The sequence below is a fragment of the Sorex araneus genome, chromosome X (genome assembly GCF_027595985.1).
Source record: "Sorex araneus isolate mSorAra2 chromosome X, mSorAra2.pri, whole genome shotgun sequence".
NCBI classification, from domain to species: domain Eukaryota; kingdom Metazoa; phylum Chordata; class Mammalia; order Eulipotyphla; family Soricidae; genus Sorex; species Sorex araneus.
In genome coordinates, this window is record NC_073313.1 from 13,533,051 (window position 1) to 13,560,082 (window position 27,032).

Sequence of the window (27,032 nt, forward strand, 5' to 3'; positions counted from 1 at the left end):
TGGCTCTTTTCTCATTTCTCTACTCATTTGTTGCACTGAGTCAGAGGGAGAAATGAACAGAATGGGCTGATGATATGCAAAAGGAGACAGAGAGGAATGGAAATGACCAGAAGATCGCTCTGGTACAAAGCTAAGATAAATGGGCACTTTTCCTGCCCAGACCCCAGAAATTGGGCACAGAGATAACTGGTTCTCAGTGGGGAAGGGGAGAGTGGTAATCAGGCTGCATTTCCAGAGGATTCAGCAGTGACCTGAGTCATATATTAGCTATCATATATGGTTGCTACTGCCATGGAGAAGCCACAGATGCTGCATAAAGTCCTACGGCCCACGAGAAGGCATCCCTTCCCCCATTAACTGTCCAGCCCAGCCCCAGGGTCAGTAACGCCCGAGCACAGAAATCTGCTGGAGGGGACACCGAGAAGGCGACACACGCTGTCGGACCAGCACGGGCACCGCAGGGCCGTGGGATCCCTGAGGCTACCCCCGTGCACTAAAAAGTGCAGAGTCCTGGCCACCGCTGCCTCGTGCCTCAACCCCTCCGTGCAGCAGGAGGCGACGAGCCCCTGCAAGGAGTAGCTCGGGTCCGAACGCGGTTCCTGGTCGGTCATTACCCTGCAGTGCGTGCATTTCCTGGGCAAAGTTCCTGGCTTCAAAAGTCCATTGCAGGGGCTGGAACGATACTACAGCGGGTAGGGAGTTTGCCACGCCCGCGGCCCACCCAGGTTCAATTCCCACCATCCCATATGGTCCCCTGAGCAACACCAGGAGTAATTCCTGAGTGCAGAGCCAGGAGTAACCCCTGAGTATCGCAGGTGTGACCCAAAAAGCAAATAAATAAATAAATAAATAAATAAATAAAAGTCTGTTCCAGGGCGGTAGATGGCGGGTTGCAGATGTGCAATGCCCCCAGGAACCAACGAGCTCCACATGCTCCGACAGCTGCACCCTTTTTTTGTATTCTTTAATTCCAGTGAGCGAGGCACTGGGTCAAGCAACCCCCTTCCTGGCTGGCTCTGTCTGCTCAACCACAGCAACACTGTGACCCCTCCCCCATGTTCAGTTTATGGCCAGGAGGCAGCAATAGTGGACAATGCCTGTTAGAATTCTGGAAGCTTTCTTCTGCTCCAGATGCAAGTGGAAGGGGACCTTTTCTCAATTTGAGTCACCAGGAGATACACAGTTACAAAACTGGAAGGGGACTTTGAAAGAGAAGCAAAGACTGGCAGGCGGCATCACCAGAAAGGTGCCTGACTCCCCGAAAGGTTCCGAAGTCAGAGGAAGCCTCAAGCCACAGAGGATGCTGAGGAGAGGGGCTCTGCTTCCCTGGCTTGGTGGACATGGAGCTGCTGGGCCCTTCCCAGACCTCAGTGCTCATGGAGCAAGGAGCTGGCCGCCCAGATGTCTGTCTGCATGTTAAACATCCCAGCAGAAAACAACTGCGTGGGCATTCCCTGCAAAGCAGATGCTGATGCCCTGTCAGTGTCTGGAAAATGGTGAATGGGGTCCCATCCAGGAGGGTCTCCCCCAAACTCCCCAAAGTCAACCGCAGATAGAACAAAGAAGGCAGCATTTGGACAGAAGCCAACAGAGCACAAATAGTGCCCTTGGTTTCCTAGCAGTATGGTGTGCTGGTGGGCTGCGATGACCAAGCACCTCAAGCTGAAGCGGGTTATCTCATAGTTACGCAGCTGCAGATGGAACCTTAAGGGGCTGACAGAACCATGCTCCCCCTGAGAGCGCTAGAAGAGAATTCCTGCTGGCTTCTGGCAGCGCCCACAAAGATCCTGGCCTCAAGGTGACATAAGTCCAGTGTCTGCCTTCCCTTTTGCATGGGCTTCTACTTCTCAGCAGGACACTTCTCATTGGATTTGGGGCCCAGCCAGATAATTCAAGATGATCTCATCTTGAGATTTTTTTTTAGGCGCAGGTCACAGCTTTGTTTTTTTTACTTTTTTGGATCACACCTAGCGATGCACAGGGGTTATTCCTGGCTTTGCACTCAGGAATTACTACTGGTGGTGCTCAGGGACCATATGGGATGCTGGGAATCAAATCTAGGGTTGGCCGCGTGCAAGGCAAATGCCCTACCCCCTGTAGTATTGCTCCAGCCCCGGGACAGGTCACAGGGCTGTTTTTAGGGGGAGGTCACATCTAATCTTGCTCAGGGTTACTCCTGGCTCTGTGCTCAGGTTCTGCATGCAATGAACCTCTCTGGGCTCTTATCTTGAGATGCCTAATTATATTTATAAGGATCCTTTGCCCCAGTCAGATCACATGTGTAGTTTTGGGGTATGGAGCTTGGCTACAGACACTGAAGCAGATAAGATCCAACCTTGCAAAGTGGCGCAGAAGGGAGGCTCCACAGAAGGGACCATCTGGGAAAAATTGGCAAGAACAGGGTGTCAGCATCAGGGGTCTGGCCTTGAGCTTCACTCAACTTCCTAGTCACATGAGCCCAAGACACAGAATCTATCATGCATGCTTAGCAAGTCATCCTAACTGTAGCATCTAGCCTTGTTGGGATTGGACCAGCACAAAGCAGAGTTGGAAAGCTAATAGGCCAATAATGCTAAACTTTATGTGATTGGACCTTTCTGTAAAGCCGAGACCCTCTATAAAATGTGTGTATTTGGCAATAAAGTGAACAGTCATCATCTGCTCCCGGAGGGTGTTTCTCCATGCACCCGTCATCCTTCGCCCCATGTCTGCCCGGACCTGGGCAGTAACGTGTCTTGGCACCATTGGGGAAAACTGTTCCTCAACATTGGGGGTTAAGAAATAAACATATCTGTGTTTGGGGAGATCACCATTCAACCCACAACCCTAATGACAAAAGGTCTTTTAGCCATTCCTTTCCCCTGCCCATACTCCAGGTAGTGGGGGAAGCAAAAAGGGGAGCAAAAAAGAGTGAGAAATTGATCCATTTGCTGCTCCAAAGGGGTCACACAGTGGATGGGAGCGGGGTCAGATATTTGAGTTGGAGAGTAATTCGAGTTTGGATATTTGATTGGGATGGTCCTTCAAACACTCCCCCCAAACAGAATATTTCTTATAAAGCAGGTCCTTGAATAACATCATTTCTTTAAAAATTTAATGAAAAAAAAAACCACCCCAGCCCATGTTAATCAAATGGATATTATTCAAGGAACAGGTTTCTTTATACATCATTTCATTTAGAGCTGCAGTTTTCAAGAACCCGTAAACAACATTAAATGAACACTTAGTACTTGAAACTGACTGGAAAAAGTTGGGGATTTGCTCAAGCCTGAAGCTCCAACTCCCGGATAAATAATGACAGGTAATAACTTAGTTAATAACTAAGAGTATTAACAGGACTTGCTCAAGGCAATGGGAAAAATATACCTTACCATGTTTAGCCTTTTAAATAAATTAGATATACTTAGCTTTTGTGATAGAAGCAATGTGAGAGCAATTGCCCTTTAAAATTAAATTCTCTGTTCCCTCAACTCCAGGATAGGGCTTCAATGTTTCAGGTTTTTTAAGTCTTGTCACTGTTGCTTCTTTAATTAGTTTCATCTTGTGGGGGGGTGTTCCTTCTTTTGGGGTAAGATTTGCTATGTTATTCGATCAGAGACTCATCCAGCTTCTTGACAGCACTCTGTGAAAGCAGAGCAAAGCTTCCTGCAACCTTTAGTAGTAGAGGATCATCCAAGGCTGCCACATTCTGTGCATGTGGATCTCTTTGGCTTAATCTGACCCTTGCAGAGAAAGAACATGAGCAGGTGTGAAGTGCAGGAGACACGTGCAACTAAACGAATGTCTATAGCTCATGTGTCAGCTGATGAGCCTTGGGGTGCATCAATACTTCTTGAATTAACGATTGAAATAAACAGCTAACTCCCGTTTTTGTCCAATTTCGTTTCCATCTAGCTCTTCACTGCCTTGACCGGAAACAGAAAGAGTATGTTGTGGAACAGCTCCACAAATGCTGCTAATGGAAAACCAGAGCAGAGCTGGTTTCCTTTCATTCAGCCCCCGGTGAGAGAATCCGCCGATGGGCGGGACCAGCCCCCTCTCTTGACTCCGCCTCGGGGCCCGCCCCATTTGCTGCTGGGCTCTCTGCGCAGGCGCAGTTTTCCTAGCACGCGTGCGCCAAGGACGGACTATTACTGGTTGAGCGTGTTTAGTCCCGCCTCTGGAGCCGGAAGCGTTCCTGGTGCGAGGGCCTCCGAGGGCTCTCGGGCGTCGTCTGCGCTGCTTGGTGAGCCGACGTCTGTGCTCAGGCCCGAAGGGCGAGCCCTGGTGCGCTCTGGGAAGCCCTCCCGCCTCGGGAGGCTCCCGGGGAGCCCGGGAGCGCAGGGGCCCGGATGTGCCTTCCCTCCCTCTTCCCTGCATGTCCTCCAGCTGCGGCCACGGGGTGGGCAGATCCCTTGGGGCCGCAGCTGCCGGGGGCGCAGTGCCAGACCTTGCAGCAGCTGCAGCCTCCTTGGCTAATCGCTTGTCCCCACCAGAACCCCGACTGGTGCCAGAGCGAACTCTTGGGCAGGGCCCTTTGGGGATGATGCTTAGGAACTAAAAAGTTGCCTTTCGAACTGAAGTTACCGAGCGGGGGGGAGTCGGGAATTGGAGAGTGGGGAGGGAAGAAAAAAGAAAAAAAGATGTGAGAGCAGAGGCAAAGGAAGAAGGGGCCTGTAACTTTGCACACCACAAGCATAAATGGGAGCGCTATTGCAACCACGGTCCTCAACTCGATCTCAAAGAGATATAGGGGCGGGAGCGGGGAGGGCGTTTGCTTTGCACGCAGCCGACGGGGGGTTCGATTCCCAGCATCCCATAAAATCCCCAGGAGTAATTACTGAGTGCAAAGCCAGGAGTAACCCCTGTGCATCGCCGGGTGTGACCCCAAAAGCAAAAAATAAATAAATAAAAGAGTTCTAAAGACCTAGCTCGGTTTAATGTACTCAGCTTTAGGAAGCTGCTTCTTTTACCCTGATCTTTTCTCTAATGCTTCTCCCCACGTGTGAGCACTTTTAATACAGACGTGTGCACCTTGCTTCAACAGGAGAGTTAACATTTTCCATTTTTTATTTGCCTCAGTCAGCAGATATTTAGAGCCGACCGTTGTGGCCCCAGAGAGACTTTTAGTTTGGGGAGCTTGGGGGCCACTTCTGGCTGTGCTCACGGATCACTCCTAGGAGTGCTTGGGAGAACCACGAACAGTGCTGGGGATGAACCCGGGCGGGCCATGTGGAAGGCAAGCACCGTAACCCCTGTTCTGTTAGAGTCATTTTGATTTGTGTTCAGAAACAAGGGGTTCGGGTGTGTCTGAGCACCCATATATTGGCATGTCTTCTAGAACTGTGTTCCATTTGGCATTCACGAGTTACTTAAGACTATTAGCTGGTCCTGGCTAATAAATACATTAAGTATAAAGCATCGAATTTTGGAGAATTTGTGGAGGAGGAAGAACACAAAATTTCTCAAGAACTTGTTTGTATCATTTATGCGTTGAGATGGCACTGTTTGCACTGACAAATCAAATGTGTTAAATTATTTAACCTTTAAAAAGGTTAAATAATTAAAATGTGGCTGTTTCACATGTGTGTCTTACAGTGAAACTGCTGGATTGCACTGCTAGAGAAGGGGTTGGGCCTGCAACCAACATTCATCTGCCTTCTCCGCTTGCACTGGTAGATAGGCAGATAGATGCATTGTCGGCCTGTGTCATTCTCAAGCTTTTGTGTGACACACCTAGTTATCTTTAATTTATGAGGACTGTCTCATTTAATTCTCAGATCAATGCATAGTGGTTGGATTTCTCCCATTTGGTAGATGAATACATTGAGGCATAGATGGTCACAAAACTTCCCCAACTTGTTCCACACTCCTGAGTTCTAGAAGTGGGACTCTGGGGACCCACAAATGATTTAACTCCTGGAACCCACTGGGGTATCCCATTGGGAGGCTGGCTTTTTTGTTTGGTTCTAAACTAGAGCGTTATAATGATTTTTTGGTATTTGAATTGCATTGCGGTTGGTCTCCCCAGGCCGAAGCCTGGGAGCTGTGGGCTCTGCGCCACTGGGCATAAGCAAGCTGTTTTGTAATAAAAAGTCATAAAGCCCCGGGAAGAGAGGAGAGTGAGCATTCTGGATTCTCTTAGTGAGGGATTGGGGATGTGGCTCAAGTGGTAGAGTGCATGCCTTGCATGTGCCGGGCCCCGAGTTTGACCCCTATCACCTCAAGGCCCTCCAGCAGCCCTAGGTTTGCCTCCATAATACTGTGACTTTCTCTATATGTATGTATGCATGTAACACATGTATGTTTGTTGAGTCCTAGCGAGCACTGGGTAGATGATACACTCGGCAGATGTTTGCCGGGTGTGGATCAGTGACTTAAAAAGTTGTCATTTTTGGTGGGTGGGGGATGGCGCCTCTCCCAGGCTCTGCGTCGGGGGCATCACTGGTGATTTGGCCCAGTGGGCCAGCAATTCAATTTGAGGACCCGAGGATGAGGTACTTCTCAGGCCCTGCAGTGCCTGGGGTTACCTGGGCCACCCTGGTTGTGACTAGTGGACCATGTGGTTCTGAGACTCCAATCCAGATCAGACACATGCTCCCTAATGGCTATATGATCTCCTGGTCCCCGTAATTGCCATTCTTAGGGCCGGAGCGTTAATACAGTGGGAAGGACATTTGCCCTGCACTCAGCCGGCTCAGATTCAATCCCCGGCATCCTATATGGTCCCCCAAGCATCTCTAGGAGTGATTCCTGAGTGCAGAGCCAGGAGTAATCCCTGAGCTTTGCCAGGTGTGATCAAAAAAGCTAAAAGAAAACTGCCGTCATTACCATTCTTATGGTCCTGTAGGAAGGGCAGACAATGCAGGAGAATATTTTGGGGCCAGAGAGATAGCTCAGTAAGCGGGACTGCATGCATTGTCTGCAAGAAGCCCAGGTTTGATTCCACCCTTACACGTAGCTCCTGACCACCACTAGGGAGCAACATACAGAGGAGTAGCCTCCAAGCGTTACCAGGTGGGTTCCCAAACAGAAATGAAAGATAGAATCTAATAGAGAAGTGTGCGGTATGCCAGCCACACGTGAACACCATCAACTCCTGTAATCAACTACCTTATGGTCCTTGGCATATCCAATAAGCAATGTCTATAGGGTTGCAAATGACAGTTACTTTAAGCCCAGCCTCCTTTGTGATTTTCCATTTCATATTTTTTAATTTAAGTTAGATCTCATTATAACATCAAATAAAGAATAGGATATATTTTTACTGGAATAGGTTCCGTGATTAAACCTATATTTGCTGGTTTTGACAGGTTTCCTCGTCTGTGAGGCCTGGTTTTATTGCAAGGATTGAGATGACATCAAAGCACCTGACAGGTTGATTTGCTCCACACAGAGGTAAGTGAGGGAGTGAGGGAGTAATGGGCTGTGACAGGATACAGTCACTGCTGCACTGTGGTAATTTGGAGGGAAGGTTCTTGAGTTAGTTGTGTACAGTGGGCGTTTTTAGTATTTCCTGATCTAAAGGGGCTCCTCTAGCCAAGGAGGCGTAGGAGCAGGACGGAAACAGTCTCTGGGCTGGTGGCAGTAGAACTGCTTCAGGAGGAGCTTTTTCCAAGCGTGTGGTATGGTGGCTGCTCTGATTTCAGTCACTGTCACCGGGAGAGCTGAAGAACCAGCCCTCAAGGGTCTAGGCCCTGTGTTGTGGGGCGAGGCCGTGGTGCCGTCTCAGGGCTGGCTGTGTCTCTGGATGACTGGGCTTTGCAGCCAGGACTGGCACCTGTCTCACGAGCCTCTGGCACACGGGCACCGAGTGTGAAAGGACTGCTGCTTCTGGCGGGTTCGGAGCAGTCACAGCGGACGCCGGAAGGGTTTCATCACAGGACAAGCCCTCAGCCCCCATCTGGAGAGCCACCGAGAGCCAGAGAAGGCTGTCAGTGAGCAAACGCAGCAGGGATCTGCAGGGAGATGCACTGGAAGGTGATGCCGCCCACCTCGCGCTGCGAGTCAAGTGAAGGCGCCCTGGGAGCTGGCCAAATGCCAGCAAGCCCAGGCTCTGTTGCAGTCTTCCCCCTCCCCGTCCCCTAGCAGGCCAGTGGCCGGCCTGGTGGAGGCACCGCCTGTATTATAAGTAGTCGATTTCTTGATTGGATCCTGTCTACTGGGCTCCTTCCAGGCAGACAGCATCTGTGTAGGTTCAGCACCGATCCAAGGATTAGGTACATGATACATATGTGTTGCTAATATAGTTCTCAACTGAACACATACATCCTGCTTTGTATTTTTTTAGTCCAGTTCTCAAAATTCGGTATCTCATTTACTTCACAGTCTAGGATACTAAATTCTTTATCCCCGTCAGATTGCCCCACAGGGAGAGTAGCACGTTCCACATGAGTTAAATGCTCTTTAAGATACAGGGCCAGGGGCTGGAGCAATAGCACAGTGGGTAGGGCGTTTGCCTTGCACGTGGCGGACCCAGGCTCGATTCCCAGTATCTCATATGGTCCCCTGAGCACCGCCAGGAGTGATTCCTGAGTGCAGAGCCAGGAGTAACCCCTGTGCACTGCTGGGTGTGACCAAAAAAAGCAAAAAAAAAAGATACAGGGCCAGAGTTGGGAGGTACAGTGCACTCTGCACCAGGATTCCTTGATCAGCAGTACATGCTTGGCAAGCACCTGACCTGGGTTTGGTTCCTAGCATCACAGGGGCCCGAGCATTGCCAAGGTGCAGCCCTGGAGAACCCAAGCACCGCTGAGGTGGTATGGGTCTCCCCAGCTCTGCAGGGCCTAAGCACTCTAACATCCTCGGGCCCTTGCCCTAAACCGGCAACCTGGTTAGCCAAGAATCACCACTGGAGCCCTCAGACCACCTGAGCACCAATTGGGAGCCCCCCCCAAATAAAATATAAGAGTGAATGGAAAACAAAATGGTGATTCCTCCAAAGCTCACATCTAAATTTCCCATATGCTTTGCCCATCCCATTTCTGACTTTCTGCCAAAAAGAATTGAAGTCAGGAAGGATCTCAAAGTGATGTTTGCACCGTCGTGTTCAAAGCCCAGTATTTACAGTAGCCAAGAGGGAATTCATTGAATGCTCAGTGCTGAAAGAGTGGCTAAAGAGCTCAGTTCGAGGAATACTATCCAGCCTTCCAGGGGAAAGAGGTTCTGATCTGTCACAACGAATCTTGAGAACAGGAAGCCAGTCACAAAGGACCAAGGCTGAGCGATTCCACCTAGACAAAAATTCGCCAAAGGATCTAAAGGGTGGATATTATTGCAACAGGGACAAAGGTGGTCTTGCAAGATGCAAAGTGTCTCTTGCACCCTGCTGCGAGTGTCCTTAGCACGACCTCCCCAAGTAAACCTTTCAGAAAGGCCTGACGTGCACTTTTGTAGTCTGGGTGACTTGCTCAAGGGAGAGTTCCGACTCAGCAGCTGGAAGAGAGCTCCACCAAAGGGGCTCTGAGATGGAGCCCGCGGCGCTCCTGCGTGCAAACGCAAACCACAGCAGCAGCCAGGAGTGAGTAAAATTGTTTGCTGATAAGGCAGAGGAGGGCTCTCTGACGCTTCGCAGTCCTGAGCTTCAAGTGATGGTCCCCTTCCGAATCCCCTTGAAACTCTGACCGCTCGCTCAGAGGCTCGGCCCTGAGTTAAACATTGCCTAACCTCCTCAAGGACATGCCTTCCGGTCTCCGTCACCCCACCAGCTGCCCGCCGCAGAGAGCAATGTCCAGTGAAGGTGGCATGCAGACTGCACGCACAGAACTGGCAGTCAGGGCCCAGGGGACCCAGACACACTCTACAGCTGGAAGCCCTGTCATTGTCAGCTGGCTGCTTGTTTGCCGTCAGGCCCCAAGATTTCAGGCAGATTCTTCTGAGAGCCAGGTTTCTTTTTATCTTTTTACATTACATCAGGATTTTTTTTTAAATTTTTTAAATTTTATTGAATCACCGTGAGATAGTTACAAGCTTTCATGTTTGGGTTACAGTCTCACAATGATCAAACACCCATCCCTCCACCAGTGCACATTCCCCACCACCAATATCCTAGGTATACCCCCCCTTCCTACCCTCCCCCTGCCTCCATGGCAGACAATATTCCCCATACTCTCTCTCTACTTTTGGGCATTATAGCTCGCAACACAGACACTGAGAGGCCATCATGTTTGGTCCATTATCTACTTTCGACATGCATCTCCCATCCCAACTGGTTCCTCCAGCCATCATTTTCTTAGTGATCCCTTCTCTATTCCATCTGCCTTCTCCCCTCCACTCATGAAGCAGTCTTCCAGCTATGGGGCAATCCCCCTGGCCCTGGTATCTACTGTCCTTGGGTGTCAGCCTCATGTGATGTTATTTTATATTCCACAAATGAGTGCAGTCCCTCTATGTCTGTCCATCTCTTTCTCACTCATTTCACTTAGCATGATACTCTCCATGTTTATCCATTTATAAGCAAATTTCATGACTTCATCTCTCCTAACTGCTGCATAGTATTCCATTGTGTAGATGTACCAAAGTTTCTTTAACCAGTCATCTGTTTTAGGGAACTTGGGTTGTTTCCAGATTTTGGCTATTGTGAATAGTGCTGCAATGAATATCTAGGTACAGATTTTATTTCTACTGTGCTTTTTTACATCCTCGGGATATATTCCCAGAAGTGGTATTGCGGGATCATATGGAAGCTTAATTTCTAGTTTTTGAAGGACTGTCCATATAGTTTTCTAGAAAGCCTGGACAGTTGGCATTCCCACCAACAATGAAGGAGAATCCCTTTTTCCCCACATCCATGCCAGCACTGGTTGCTTTTATTCTTTTGAATGTGTGCCAGTCTCTGTGGTGCGAGATACCCATTTGATAAGGGATTAATATCCAGGATATACAAGACACTAGTAGAATTGTATAAGGAAAAAACCTCCAACCCCATCAAAAAATGGGGAGAAGAAATGAACAGAAGTTTCCTCAAAAAAGAAATACAAATGGCCAGAAGGCACATGAAAAAATGCTCCACATCGCTAGTCATCAGAGAGATGAGACCCAGGTTTGACTCTTGGGCAGGCGCAGGTCTTTTCAAGACTTTTCTGCGCTATCTCCCTCTGCCCTTTGTTTCCACAGCCTTTGAACTTTGAAGGCTTTTTTCTCCTTTCCTTCAATGCAGCCATCTTAGAAGGCAAAGGATGGCAATTCTCCGTCTTACAAGGACCAGTCACTTTAGACTGGACTTGGCGATTCACTGAGTGACCACAGGCCTTACAATTTCACCTACGCAGCTCCCTGGGGTGGAAAGAATGATGTCCAATGATGTTCAGCGGGAGAGTCAGCGTGTCCACTTCAGCCATCAACTCAAGAGGAAACGGGGCCCGCTGCTCTGCATGCAGAGCCCCATGTAAGAGCTCCCGAGAGAAGGGGCAGGAGGCCAGGAGGGGGATAGCTTTGCTTCACATGTCATAAAATGATAAGAGATACATAACTGCCCTGATTATGGAAAGAATACACAGTCGTCACAGAAAGGAACCAACAAAAACTCACTTCAAGTGTTGCCAGTTGGAAAATGCCACTGTTACTCATTTGTGCAGTATAGAATAACATCACATGAGGCTGATACCCAAGGTCAGTAGATACCAGGGCCAGTGGGATTGCCCCATAGCTGGAAGCCTGCTTCATGAGTGGAGGGGAGAAGGCAGATGGAATAGAGAAGGGATCACTAAGAAAATGATGGCTGGAGGAATTAGTCGGGATGAGAGATGTGTGCCGAAAGTAGATAATGGACCAAACATGATGACCTCTCAGTGTCTGTGTTGCAAGCCATAATGCCCAAAAGTAGAGAGAGAGTATGGGGAATATTGTCTGCCATGGAGGCAGGGGGAGGGTGGGGAAGGGGGCGTATACCCGGGATATTGGTGGTGGGGAATGTGCACTGGTGGAGGGATGGGTGTTTGGTCATTGTGAGATTGTAACCCAAACATGAAAGCTTGTTACTATCTCATGGTGATTCAATAAAATTTAAAAAAAAAGAAAGAAAATGCTGCTGTTTCAACTTTGCAAGTGTTGTTGTTTTCTTGCAGTGCTGGAACATTAAACCCGGGGTTTCACCCATTCAAGGCATGTGCTCCAACATGATCTCCATCCCCGGCCCATTTCAAATTTTGTGTACCCTTTTCAGCATTTTTTTTGCTTTTTGGGTCACACCCAGCTACACTCAGGGGTTACTCCTGGCTCTGCACTCAGGAATTATTCTTGAAGGTGCTTAGGGGACCATATGGGATATTGGGGATTGAACCTGGGCCAGCCGCATGCAAGGCAAACGCCCTATCCGCTGTACTATTGCTCTGGCCCCCATGCATACTTTTTAAATAGAACTTGGGTCAGGATCTCAGGGTCTCTGGGGACTTTATAGGGGAAGGAGGTCAAGCAGTTATCAGGAGGTCTTGGGGCTCCACTGGTGATTTTCAGCCAAGCAGATGGTTGGTCCAGGGCCGGGGCCAGATAAGGTAATGCTGCTTGTGTCGACCCTGTAGTGCCAGGAATCCCTGGGCGTCCTCATCAGTGCTGGCGGCCTCCAGGTATTCATGTGGTGCGGGGAATTGAACCCGGGTCTGGTGCTTATCAATAAATAAAGTAGCCCCTTTATGTGGATACAAGTTTCAGGCCTTGCAGCCGATAGGTGGTTTTCAGTCTGTTTACAGTTTTACAACTTATCACCACAGCTTCTGGAGGTTTTCACCTCCTGGCAAACCACCTCTGGCCCAGTCACAGCCACTCCCCTTCCCACTCTCCCCCAAAGCTTTCTCCTCACTCCAAACGCATGATGCACTTACAGCCTCTCTAGATTTGCCTTTCTGGATATCTTAAATAAATGGAATCGAATATGTTTGGCTTCTTGGCCTCAGCAGAGTGTTTGCAAAGTTTCTCCAATATTGTACCCTGAATCAGTTTGCTCATTTTATTGCAAAATAATACTCCATTGTATGGATATACCCCTTTTTTTTTAGATCCGTGGCAGGCTGGCCATTGAGGTGCTTCTACTTTTGTCTGGTATAAAAAGTTGCACCAAAAAGAGTTGCTATAAAAATCTGTGTGATTTTTTTTTTGTACATGCAGATGTCTTTATTTCTCTGGGGTAGATATGCCAGCTTATGTGGTAACTCTGTTTTATCTTTTAGCTACATAGTTCTACATCTTGGCTTTTTTCAACCATGTTATGTTAGGGCTAGTCCCTCCTGCCATTTGATATCCCCCAAGTACGTAGTTTTAAATGCTTTCATCTTAAGGGTGCACTGTCATTTTCAAACACTCGCACCTTCGAGCTTCTTCTTAGTTGACAGGAAATTCTTGCCTATCCAGTTCCCACGTCACTCATTTCCTAAAGTGACTTGGTAGATGCAGAATCACTAAGAGACATGATGCTTCATGGCAGTTCCTGTCTGGAACCACCTGAGTGTTACTGGCCTGTGAGTGTCCTGTTGTTGGTCATTTCAAATAGGTTCTCTGACCTTGAGTCCATAAATTTTGGGAAAACAGAGTCCGTGCCTTCGAGATACTTACATTCACAGGTAGACCAGCTGGGCGTACAGCCATCCATGGGGTCAGTAAGGGCAGAGTTACCTATTGAACTGGAGGGACAGCCAGACAAAGTAAACATTTGTTTGCTCTGGATAAGATTCAAATGTGTGCATGCACCACACACACACACACACACAACCACCAGGTAAATTTTTATATTTAAAAGTGAAAATAAGAAAAAGTGCTGGGCTGGAGTGATAGCACAGTGGGTAGGGCATTTGTCTTGCACGTGACCAACTCGGGTTCGATTCCCAGCATCCCATATGGTCCCCCGAGCACCGCCAGGAGTGATTCCTGAGTGCAGAGCCAGGAGTAACCCCTGTGCATCGTTGGGTGTGACCCAAAAAGCAAGGAAAAAATAAGTGCTGAGTTGTGACACAGGTGGCAAAGCACAGGCCTAACATGTGAAAGCCTGGGTTTGGCCCCGGTGCCCCTGCAGGGCCCCCTAAGCACCCCCAACGGTGGTCCCCACAGCAAAAGTGACCCCCAAATGGAACAGAGAAATTTCCTGCAGCCAATCAGGGACCAGTGAGTGTGAAGTCAGCCGCCTCCCAGGGTTCAGAAGACTCAAGCAGCCATGCCGGGCCTTTTGGTTTGGGGCACTTCAGACCTGGCTCCTCTCAGCACCTGCTATTGTGCGCTTCCTTTATATGCCCCCAAGCCTAGCCTCCCCTTTCTGCTCCGGTGTCTCCTTTTATATGCGCAGATGCACAATTTAAGAATGCCAGAATCTGCAGATAGAACAGCATAGAGCTGAATCTGAGGGGAAAGGAATGGTTTGGCTGTCCCCATGGTGGCAGGTGTGGCCCGATGCATGACAAGAGGCGGAAGCTGTTAGGACCCAGCTCCCGGCAGATTTCTTTGAAGCCACGACTCCCACAGAAGCTGCCTGCACGCCTACTTGTCTTTAAAACCACTGAAACCCACACTTCTGAAAGGATGTTGTACCCTTTGCTGATGGCATTTCCTTTTCTCTTAGGAGAGGTTTCCCAAGCAGTACCGAGAGCCACCAAGGCCACACCTGGAAGTTCTCTGGACGCCGGGTGGTACTGTGGATCAAACCAGAGGCCCCGTGCTCCAGCCACTTGAACTCTCTTCCCAGCCCCTGGTCCCCTTTCCTACCACTCCACACAGCTTATCAGAAAACCGTTGGAGAAAACACCGCGCAGGTAAGAAGGTGTAGTGCTTTCAGGAAGCTGTGTCTGCAAACACCGGCTTAAGAAAGCAGAAACCGGTCTGGGGAGATGGCGCCGAGGGCTGGAGCACAGGCTTTGCAGGTGGGAGGCCTCGGGAAGCTCCTGATTCCCTGAGCATGGCCAGGCGAGACCACTGAGCCAGGAAGAACCCCCACGCACTGCCTGGTGCGCCAAAATAAGACCAGGGAGAAGGAAACCACAACGTCTCTTTTCTTTACAGCTCTGAAAATGTCTGACAAGGACCACATAGTCGCCAGAGCCTCCCTGATTGAGCAGCTCATGGCTAAAGGGAATTTTGAGGATCTTGGCACCCCCCTGACTGAGTTACAAACAGTTCACATGACCAGAGAGCACCTCCAGGAGACACATGTGGTCAGGGCTGTGTACACAGTCCTCAAAAGCTGCCCGTCAGCGGCCTGGAAGAAGAAAGCCAAGTGTTTGCTGGCAGAATGGAAAGCGCTTTACAAACCACGGCATAGCCCCAAACCGTTGTGTCCAGAGGGAAATAAAGAGGAGAATTCAGCACTTTCTCAGGAGCCCAGGCAGGAGGGGCTGCCCGGCGTCTCCTGTTCGGCCTGTCTGCTCTCAGCCCAGCCGGTTGCTGCGGCCAAAGCTGCTGAAACAGTCACGCCTGGTCACAGCGTTGGCCAAACGCAGCCTAAGCTAGAGCAGCCGAGGGCTGGTGAGTCGCTGTCCATGGACCAGGGAGGCAGTGAGCTGCCGGACCCCGCGGTTGCTGTGAGAACTAAATGCACAGACCTTCTCTCTAAGGCTTTAGCAAGTTCTTCGGCAGTCCAGCCCCCGGCTGCCGGCTGGCAGCCCTTTGCGCAAGAAATTGAAGAGCACATTTTCGCCCGGCATTCGAAGGACCTCAGGAAGTATAAAGCTTGCATCCGCAGCAAAGTGGCCAATCTGAAGAACCCCAAAAACTCGCACCTGCAGCACAACTTGCTCTCTGGGACCACGTCTCCCAAAGAGTTCGCCGCAATGACCAGCCTGGAGATGGCCCACCAGGAGCTGCAGCGGCTGCGTGCCTCCTACACCGAGGCCGGCATCCAGGAGCATGCCCTGCCCCAAGTCGGGGAGGGCACCCAGACGAGGAAGATCAAATGCAGGCGCTGCGAGCAGTTCAACTGCAAGGTCACTGCAATCGCCCGAGGGGCACTCTTCCTTCCCAGCTGGGTGCGGAATGCCAACCCCGATGAAGAAATGATGACCTATGTTATCTGCAATGAATGCGGGGAGCAGTGGTACCATAGCAAGTGGGTGTGCTTGTGAGCAACGTGTTTCTTTGCCGCAGGGAACCAGGCTGACCCCTTGCGTGTCTACCCCCTTCCCTTCCCTGAGTGGTTTCTCTGGTGCTGACCTGGGGTCTCGCACACTGGGCCGCGGTACTTGCCAGGGTCATGCTTCTTTAGCTGCGGTGTTTGTGCTTGCACAGCCCTGGCTGTGGTGTGTCTGGAAGTCTCTTGCACCGCCGGACATCACAGATAGGAGAGTGGCCCATGCACGCAGGAACCCTGGGGATCAGACTCACGGCCTCACATTTGCAAGGCAGATGCTTTTGCCACCGCACCATCTCTTCGCCCCATATTTGAGACATATTTTCTTCTTGGCAGTGCCAGGACTCAAACCCAGTCCCTGGTCTTACTCGCCACCCTTAGTGCAATCAAAGCAGGAAAAAGGAGAGCGCCCACTGCAGTCACTAAAAGTTGGTCATTTGGGAAGAGGCGTGATCATTCCGATTGTGCCTTGTGATCACTGAGTACTTTGCCAAGCTCATGGTGTAGCTGCGAACAACTCATTATGACCTTGGGGTCTGGAAGAAATGTCGGTCCTCGGGCCCTAGCCCGTGAATCCTGCTCTGCCGCTTGGCACGATCCCCAGGTGAGCCCCTTCAGGATGGATGGCGGAGCCCCGCTTTAGCAATAGGCCTGTGCTTTGAAGCACTGGCTGGATATTAGAGTCCCCTGGGGAGTTTTGGGTGGGTTGTTTGGGGGCCTACACCTGCGGCACTCAGGAATTACTCCTGACTGTCTTCAGGGATCACTCCTGGCAGGGCTTGGAGACCCACCAAGTATGGGTGCTAGGGATCGAACCTGGGTCTGATGTGTACAAGTCAAGTGCCCTCTCCACTGTAGTATCCCTCTAACCGCTCCCTGGGGAGCTTTGAGCACACACAGATGTGTTCAAGGCCCACCTCCGAGCAACTCCCACAGGACCTGCAGGATGCATCCCACACCCCAGCATTGCTCTGGAGTTTCCTCAACCTACTGTCACATGTAGAGTGGAGAACGACCGGCAGATCGCCTCACTGGACCCTTCTCACAGCTCTGAAAAAGGAGAGTTCTGCTGTTCACTTTACAGAGTAATAAACAGGTCCAAGCCCCGAAGCCATGAAGAGCCCCTCGTAAATGGCACCCAGATTTCCTTCCTTCAGCAGTCACCGTCCAAGGCTTCTTCAGGTTTGCTTCCAAGGAACACGTTCCTGGAAACACGGGGCTAAGTGGATCATGTCCATCAGCGAGGCCACTGGGGAACCAGACCCTCCCAGATTGATCTGGCCTACTGAGCCCCTTTCAAAGATATGACTCAGCACCCCCTTGCCTTCTTTAAACAGAAATTGCCCCCCTCCCCGCCCCCACCTTTCCAGACCTCCTGCAAGACATTGTTGCTCACTTTGGGAAACATTGGGCTAACCAGAAGTTTATTTTCCCCTTGAGCCTGGAAAGTTGCCCCACAATTGCATCTCACAAGCAGATTTTTTTCTGGTCCTGGCTTAACCAAAGTTCTGTACTTTCTCATTGTTGTTTTCTTCCTATAAGTTCTCCATTATATATAAACTCTTTTTTATGGTACTAAACAACTCAGGGCCTCCTACTTTATCCTTGACCTTTAGTACTGTTGAACTGTGACTTTCGGTTGCTGCTGTGGGGGAGAATGCATGTTCTCAAGCACAGGTGATGCAAATGTGTGTTAGGTTTCTAGAGAAGCGCCTCAACGCCCCCATGGCTCTCTAGCTGACATCCTGACGGTTAAACTGACAAGATAGCGAGGGACAAGAGCAAAGCACTTATCAACACAAGCAGGATAAACTCAGTTTATGTAGGGGTGGGAAATTCAAAGTATATTAAAGACCTTGATATTTGGGCACCAGAGTGATAGTACAGTGGGTAGGGCATTTACCTTGCACGCTGTCGACCCAGTTTAATCCCCAGCATCCCATATGGTCCCCCACACATCGCCAGGAATAATTCCTGAGCTTTGCCGGGTGTGTCTCCACCCTGCCTCCCAAAGAACTTTGGCTTGAGGCTGGAGCGATAGCACAATGGGTAGGGTGTTAGCCTTGCATGTGGCCGACCCGAGTTTGAGTCCCAGCATCTCATACAGTCACCCCGAGCACTACCAGGAGTAATTCCTGAGTGCAGAGCCAGGAATAGTGCCTGTACATTGTAGGGTGTGACCCAAAAAGGCAAAAATAAATAAATATTTTTTAAAAGAACTTTGGCTTATGTGTGTCCTAACAACAATACATCGGTGAAAATAACAAGATAATGAAAAGAGCTTCATTCGGGCTTTGGGGAGGGCGCACACAGTGAAAAGGTCTCCAGAAGGGGCAGCTGATGGGAGGAGTCCAGGTGACTTGTGTGGACCCTTAGTCTGCTTCACCTCCAGTGATCAGTTGGCTCCTACCCTGCTGGTCTGGAATTCTCAAGGACAGACACTTCTGTTCCAGGTCGAGGCGAGGAGAGAGGGCAGGCATACAGCCTGTGTCTGCTTCCTCTCAGTTGTCTCCAGCTACCAAGGATCCTTCCTCCAGATTGAAATATTTAGGGGCGGAATATTCTGAACTCCTTCAGGTCTGGAAGTCCAATTGTGCTCATGTTAACAACCACTAAAAAAAATTGATGTGTTAGAGGATGTTTTTCACCTCAGTCCTTTCTCTAAGGAACTAAAGAGGAAAGTACTTCTTTGAAGCCTTAGTTTAACCAATTTTGTTGAAAAAAATCAAGCCTTCTATGAGACTTCCACTTAATTTTTGTCATCACTGTCATCACTGTCATCCTGTTGCTCATCAATTTGCTTGAGCAGGCACCAGTAACGTCTCTCATCATGAGACTTATTGTTACTGTTTTTGGCATATCGAATACGCCACGGGCAGCTTGCCAGGCTCTGCCGTGCAGGCACGATACTCTCGGTAGCTTGCCGGGCTCTCTGAGAGGGGCGGAGGAATCGAACACGGGTCGGCCATGTGAAAAGCAAATGCCTTACCGCTGTGCTATCGCTCCAGCCCAGCATTAAAATAAATGTTACAAATGCCTGTAATGGTCATTCTTCTTTTTTTTGGCAAAGTTCCCTTCTGCGTGGGCTTCAAGCGTACGCATTTTCACCAGTTCTGACCTCCCAACTCTCCTAATTTCTTGTCAGCACTGTGTCCAGCTAACCTGCCTCAGGACAGAATTGCCCAAAGGTGCATAACCCTGCTACGTACTTGTGTTTCCCAATGGTTTGGAGAAAGTCAGCCCGAGGCCATCATCCTGTATTCTGTCCCTGTGGCTGCAGAGCGTGGCTTACTGTGGTAAAACACTTTAGTCTTGTGAAGAGAAACTTGCAAAAAGTCACATAAACACTGAGTTTCCCAAAGTGTGGTTTCACGTGACTTGGAGTGATTGTTAAAAATGATTCAGTGTGGTTATAAAAGAGCTGGGCACATGAAAAACAAGCTGGATTAGCTTGTGTCAATGTTTTTGTTGGGTTGTTATTGTTGTTGCTGTGTGTGTGTTTGTGATTTGAATTTATTTTGTCATCTTGCAAACTAAATTCATAGAAAAATGCAAATGGCTGAAATGCAAATTCCTTTAGTCTCTGGGATGTAACGGTCCATGTAGTCTTCCTGATTTTAAATCAGTTTGGCCTGTGTTTTGTTCAAATAGAAACAAGGAACGAATAATCTGGGGTCTCAACTAAGTCAACCCTTCATTTCTTAGGATAGATGGCAGTTCTTTCATATCCTATGTTTTACTCTGTAAAAAAGTTGACTTTAAAGTTACTCAGGAGATAAAGGATCTTTCATTTAATCCCAAATCACCTTGATGGGAGCAACAGGTGGAAAGCTACCAAGCTGAGAGAATTCCTGACCCTGAGGTGCAACAAGAGTTCACTTAACTAGGGGTCTGGAGCAATAGTACAGCAAGTAGGGCATTTGCCTTGCGCACAGCCGACCCAGGTTCGATCCCCGGCATCCCATAGGGTCCCACATGCACTGCCAGGAGTGATCCTGAGAGCTGAGCCAGGCGTATACCCTGAGCATCACCAGGTATGACCCAAAAAGGAAAAAAAAAGAGTTCACTAAACTGGGATTCCGGGGCTTGGGGGAGAAGGAGGAGGTGAAGTTTGCCATTTAGGTTTCTGAGGACACTTGTCCATCAGAGTAAGGACTCAGGAGATCTTCCCAAGTCTAGTGGGGAGCTATGGAATCTAGGGAGTTGGTGGCAATAAACTTTGACCTTTTGCAGGGAGCCATCTGGCTTCCATGTCTCTGCAGATGGGGAGGAAAGCAGGGATAAATGCAGGGGCCCGAGGGCGGCCCTCTCTTGCTTTCCATCGGATACTTGAATACTCTCCCTGCGTTTTCAGGCTTAGCGAAGACCCCCCTGTAGCTTCAGCACACAAGACCCCAAACTTGAGCCTTGCCGTGTGCAATACTTTGAGCTGAAGCAATTTAGAGAAATGGTCAAAGGTGACTTCTACCTTCTCCTTCTCCGTTGAAGTAGATCATAAGACCCTTCATCTAAAGAGTTTCCTCATCTCCACAAGTGGGGAGGTGTGGGAGGCTCTGAGGGAACTGGCTAAGTGGCCCCAGTTTTCTCCCATCAGCGCAGAGCCTGAGCCCCTCTCACATTTCCCCTCACTTGCCGCTCTATGAAAGCTGGGATGAAAACGCTCAGTTTGTTTTTTTCTTTTTGGGTCACACTTGGCGATGCTCAGGGGTTACTCCTGGCTCTGCACTCAGGAATTACTCCTGATGGTGCTCGGGGGACCCTATGGGATGCTGGGAATCGAACCCGGTGCGTGCAAGGCAAATGCCCTACCCTCTGTGCTATTGCTCCAGCCTGAAAACACTCAGTTTACCCTCTCTTTCTCGGTCTTCATTTCCTCGTGAAAGCTATGCCATAAACACAGACACTTTTCTCTGGCTACTTTGTCTGATTACAGAGCCCCAGCTAAGGACCCAAAAGGGCAGAAGGGAAAAATTCCTCCCCTCTGCAGTTTGGCAACTAGATGTTTCACAAAGTGCAAACTTCTTCCCCGTCCATCCCCAGCCCTGGGGATCACAAAAGGCAGGAAGCACAGTGCTCATGTTGAGCACAGATCCCAGCTGGGGGGTGGGGGGGCAGGCAGGGATCATCCGGAGCCAGGATGTACGGATGCATGGGTTCGGGTGCTCTCTGCAGGGGGTGCCCGTGCACGCTTGTTTTGTCCAGGTTCCCCCCTTTTTTTTGTAGCGAAAAACCTGGACACAATCACAGCTCTGTCTCTTCCCCTAGCGCTTCCTGTGATGACAAGCTCCTTTCATGCCCTCTTCCCAGCCAGGAAGCTCCAGCTGGCACCACTCTGATGCCTTCCACAGGCTGGGCCTTGGCTCAACGGCCGGCTGCTTTGTTCTTTATCATTTCCTGGTAAATGAAAAATATTTGGGGGAGGTATCTGTCTGTCCCTCAGAGGCATTTATCATCGTCAGTCCCGAGACTATTGGGGGCACCTCCTTGCTCTCAGAACACCTCCCCCGCCCCCAGCTGAAGGGCAGTTGGGCGACAGCCTTCAAGTCCCAATTGCCTTCTTTGACAGGAGCTTTCGGAGCCGTTAGTCTGCAGGATCAGGCGCGCTCTGCAGGGGTGTTCGCACATGGCACTGTCTTGGCTTACTGCTGGGGACCAAGAGATGAGCAACACAATCTCGGGCCGCAGAAGGCACCACATGGAGGGGAGCCACTGTTATAGCACATTGTAAGAGCTAGGCGTGAGGCAGGGAAGAGGCAGCGGTACAGCGTGGCCGGAAACCCCGGGCAAGTGTCACACGCTGTGGGCTCGAGAGAAGCTAGAAGGCGCAAGGATATTCTAGCATCGTATTTACTGGATTCCTGCAGCTGCACGTCTGTGTCATTTACAGTCATAATTGGAGAGTGTGGGGAGAGGCTTCAACTCTGCGCAGCACTGGAAGGCTCATTGCTGGGGCTCACTCCAGGCAGTGCTGAGAATTGACCGTGGGCCTCCCTGCAGGCAAAGCCGGTGCTCAACCCTTTGGCCCATCTCTTCACAACTTGTTCGGGGTTATTTTGTGCAGTGCCAGGCATCAAACCTCACTCGGGTAAGGTTTCCTCTGCCACTCAACACCACCCCCCACCCCACAGTGTTTCTGAGTGGAAGGAGGGTGCACTTTATGGATTCCTGTGACCTCATCCTCCCTCTCATGGAGTGCAACCCCCAGTGCACTGATGGGCCCCCAGCATTGGTGGGGAGGTTCTTGCCTTCTCCATCGCCACTGTGTGTGTGTGTGTGTGCGCGCGCGCGCACGTGATAAACAGAATGGGTAGGAATAGACTCTAGGCAGTCCTTAGTCTTTTTTTAAGTGTCACTGTCATCCCGTTGCTCATCAAGTTGCTCGAGTGGGCACCAGTAACATCTCGATTGTGAGACTAATTGTTACTTTTTTTTGGCATGTTGAATATGCCATGGGTAGCTTGTCAGGCTCTGCCGTGCAGGTGAGATACTCTTGGTAGCTTGCCGGGCTCTCCAAGAGGGGCAGAGGAATTGAACCCGGGTCGGCCGCATGCAAGGCAAATGCTCTACCCGCTGCGCTATCACTCCAGCCTTTTTTTAAAGTGATGGCACATTTTTTAAAAGGTCTGAAATCCTGAAAAAGTTACATGTTAACTAATCAGCAAGTTAAAGTTGCCCTTCACAACCTTACAATTTGTTTCCATTAAGTTTCTTTTTTTTTTCTTTTTGGGTCACACCCAGCAACGCACCAGGGTTATTCCTGGCTCTACACTCAGGAAATACCCCTGGCGGTGTTCAGGGGACCATATGGGATGCTGGGAATCGAACCCAAGTCAACTGCGTGCAAGGCAAACGCCCTACCCGCTGTGCTATCATTCCAGCCCCTCCATTAAGTTTCAACTCAACTCTTTGTTTAAACTATCTTCTTCTGAAATGTACATAAACATCGACACAAATTTCCAGCAGCCGCTTTTAAATCATCCCACGGGATCATCATTTACTAAATGCACCTTTGTGGACAGAAACCAACAGCTAAAATAAAAATAAACCCACAGTTAATTTTTAAGTGGGAGCACACCCAGTGATGACTTAGTCCTGACTCTGAGTTTAGGAATTACTCCTGCTGGTGCTCAGGGATCCATAGGGGATGTGGGGCATTAACCCAGGTTGGCCAACACCCTACCCACTGTACTATCTCTCCCGCCCTGAAAGCAGAAGTTAGAGACGCTCAGTGGTGCCCAAGGCGTGTGGTCGGACCCTCCCGCACCTGACTGAGAATGAGTGGAGACAGAACAAGCCTGCTGCTGGGTTTTCCTTTCCTCTCACCAACCACAGCACACCGTGGGAAACTGGGCTGGGGCAGCTGATATGAATGCGCCCGATAAAAGGCAATGAACCCCAGGTTTGGGGGGACTGGGGGTTGGAGTCCATGAGTTGCCAGCTCTTCTAGTTTCCTCTTTCCTGGCTCTTCAGGCTGAGGACTTCAGTCCCTGATGCTTGGTTTTCATGAAACAGATGGACTTTCATCCCCAGCTCTCGGAAACCTCATCAGTTGCCAAACAGAAAGTTTCCAGACATTTTAGGAGATTTCTGTACCATTCAAAAATGAGACAGTGGCTAACAGGGAACCAGGGCTTCTCTGGGGTGCTTAGAATGTTCAAATATTGCTTGCGGCGGCAGTGCACCATGACCCTGAAAGAATGCTAAGCCCTGTGGAACAGTATACTCTCTGTGGGCGTAGTGCATGGTCTCTGGAACTGCATCTCAAGGTTTTCTTGAAGCAATCAAATGCAGGGACGGAGGAAAGTGGAGACAAGATCTCCGCTGCATATTTCTCTCCGTGAGTCATCCTGAACCTTTGTGTCCCCGCTCACGCAGCCATATGATGGGGAGATAATGGCAGTCTTTCCTCAAAGGTGCCTGGGGGGCAGGGGGAGCACCCCATCACGCCTCGGGGCCAGGCAGTTTGATGGGCCTGCGCCCGTGCATTCCTGCGGAGAAGGCTCTCTCTCAGCCATCCGCAGCCCCTTACGTCACAGAATTAACTGTACGAGCCATGGCACCAACACTGTAGGTGGTCTAGAATCAAGCCAGAGCAGTGAGTCCAGATGCAGAAAAAAAATGGGGTGGTTGAAGAGATCGAGGCTAGAGCACATGTCGGCCATACGCGAGGCCCTGAGCTCCATCCCCAGCACGGCTAGGGACCCTGGCGGCCTCCGAGCTTCCTCCACCCTGAATTCCTCTGGAGGTGTTTAAAAAGCAAAGCAAAGCAAGTCATGATCGCTGCAAATGAAGTCAGCCCTGCCCTCTCTGCCCTCACGGCGAGGCCCTGGAAGCGGGGGAAGCTGCGTCTCCTGGGAGAAGCTGGACCCCATCCCAGATCTATTGAATCCCAACCTCCGTTTCCACAAAGTCTGCAGCGCTTCCCACTCAGGGCACAGATTGTGAAACGCTGTCCGTCTGTGCACGGCCCCGGGACCTGTGAACTCTCCTTCCGCCTGACCCTCGGGATGAAATGCCTTTGTTCCCAATTAGCACTGTCTCCCCGCTGCTCTCGGCACCAGCCACTTCCCCCTCCACGCTAGAGCTCAGGGCCCTCTTGGCCTTGCAGCCTCGCAGCCGCGCGGACACACTCACTTCCTCCCTGGGAACGCTTTCTCATGTGGCGTGCTGGTCTCGCTCCCTGGCTTTCCTGCCGACTGGCCCCTTTCTCTCCATATCATGCGCTGTTGTCCTCATTATTCTGAACCTTTTCACTTTGGAGAGGCCCAGACTTTGGTCTTTGGACATCTTCCATCTCCACACTCATTCCCTTGATCTAGTTCCATGGGTTTCTTTGCCATCAGCTTGCTCATGGCTCCCCTTCTTTTGCTCCAAGCTTACACCAATTGGAACTGGAGGCCCGTGGAGCAGATTCACCTCTACCTCCCTCCTTTTTGTATCTATTCAGTCTCTTAAACTTAGCCTGTGTCAAATCAAGGTCCTGCTCTTTCCAGTGCTGCTTGTCCACTGAGTGCAACTCCACCTTTGCATGACCTCAGCTGAAAGCCTTGGAATCATGATTCACTCCTCTCACATCACCCTGATTCTAGGCAATAGCCAAATCCTAGATGCTCTATTTCAAATAGATACCCAGAAACTCAAGTTAAAATTGCTTTCACAACACTGAGAATGTACATGCATGATAATTTTATAAAATATGGGAGCTCAGTGGTTGATGGACCTAGTGGTAGCATGGTTTGCATGTGTGAGGTCCTGGGTTCAATCACACACTCACACAAACACACATGCATGCACAGACAGAACACACAATTATGATGACCAGATATTAATAAATGGTGCAAGATTATTGGTCTTTAGTAGATACAAAATATTGCAAAACAAGCTAATGAAAGTTGGAAAAGATAACTTTTATTATAATGCATATCAGAATAAATAATGATTTCAGTAAAACTTTTATTTCCTAAATTTAGATTCATACACACTTTTGTGGGAGATGACTTTATTTTAAACAATTAAGGATCAAGTCTAAATTAAATTGGGGGGCAGTTTTGTTTGGTTTTGGGGGGTACCAGGGCTCAAAACTTGGGCTATCCACATGCTGGGCATTTGTTGTAACACTGGGCCAAACCCCCAGATCCTAGACTGTTGGATAACATTGGGTTGTTCTTGCTGCTCCCACAGGGAGCTTAAGGTTTATTGAGCCACTCCCACAACAGTGCAACTGAGGCACACCCAATTCCATCAGATACTACTAATAATTGCTTTTCTCTTTCCTTTATGTCATTTGCATGGTGTATTTAGCAATGTCATTTTTGTATAGACACAGGAAGACAGTTGTTGCTATGCTGTGTGACATGGGACTAGGCCAAACATCTATTATCATCTTCTTTAGTTCTTTCTGTTTTCCAAGAGCTGGAAATAATCTCTGTTCCCATCAACTGATAGAGGGATAAAGAAGTGGCATAATTACAAAACTGAACGCAACTCAGTTATAGAGAAACACGAATGCCTGCCATTTGCAACAGCATGCACCCACAGGATATTTATTATGCTTAGTGAACTAAGTCGGATATAGAGGACCAACAGTCTATGACCTCACTAATATGTGATATTTAGAGAAAATAAACACAACTAAAGAAGATAGTGATAAACGTTGGGACTAGAAGACCCATCTGAGGTTAGCAGAAGCAAGGGGAGCCTAGGAGTCATAGACTGACAAAGGGGGTGCACGTATTGATTTCAGTGATGCACACCTGAATCTTCAATAATGTTCTAGTGCAATGTTGATGCAATAAAAAGAAGACAATTGATTGTTTTAAAAGCCTCCAATAAGTATTCATTGATTTGATGCACACAGCTGACCCTGGATCTACTCCCCATTATCACATATGCCCTCCCTGAGCACTGGCAGGAGTAATCTTTGAGCACAGAGCCAGGAATAAACCCTGAGCATGATAAGGTGTGACCCCAGGCCCTGTCACACCCCATAGAAACAAAAGGCCAGACAGAGAGAGCCCCAAAGACTGGAGTGCTGCCTGGCATGTGTGAAGACCCCCAGGTTTGATTCCCAGTATTGCATGACCACTGAACCCCACCCACATATGGCCATGGAGGCCCATCAACAGTGCCAATTTGATGGTCCTAGGCGCCACTGGGTCCAAGCTCTTAACCATTAGACCTGACACTGCCAGTCCAAGCATTACTAGGAGTATACCCCAGCCCCCACACTCTGCTGAAAAGCTTTAATCCACCCCCTAAGAAAACAGAAAAACTGGGTATATGACACTCTACCTGTATAGACATATATTTATGTAAAATATTAGAGGGATTGATGTTGTTTACAACAGGCAAAAATAATTTGAGATTGGAAAGAATAAAGAATTAGAAATCAGGGGAGGATTTTTTAGACTAGTTTTGGTACACACCCAGCAGTGCTTGGGGGATACTCCCAGTGGCTCAGTGCTCAGGGGATCAAACCCCAGGCTCCCATATGCAAAGCCTGCACTCTGAA

The 27,032-nt window shown here is 49.4% G+C and overlaps 1 protein-coding gene across 1 annotated transcript; it reads left to right on the forward strand.

Annotated features, from left to right (window-relative positions):
- The first annotated feature begins 4,167 nt into the window (after positions 1 to 4,167).
- Positions 4,168 to 18,971, forward strand: TCEANC (transcription elongation factor A N-terminal and central domain containing). Its single transcript, XM_055121821.1, has 4 exons — positions 4,168 to 4,225; positions 7,293 to 7,377; positions 14,522 to 14,711; positions 14,959 to 18,971. Exon 4 carries the CDS (start codon positions 14,967 to 14,969, stop codon positions 16,014 to 16,016), a length of 1,050 nt encoding a protein of 349 aa, XP_054977796.1. The 5' UTR covers positions 4,168 to 4,225; positions 7,293 to 7,377; positions 14,522 to 14,711; positions 14,959 to 14,966; the 3' UTR covers positions 16,017 to 18,971.
- The last annotated feature ends 8,061 nt before the right edge of the window (positions 18,972 to 27,032 follow it).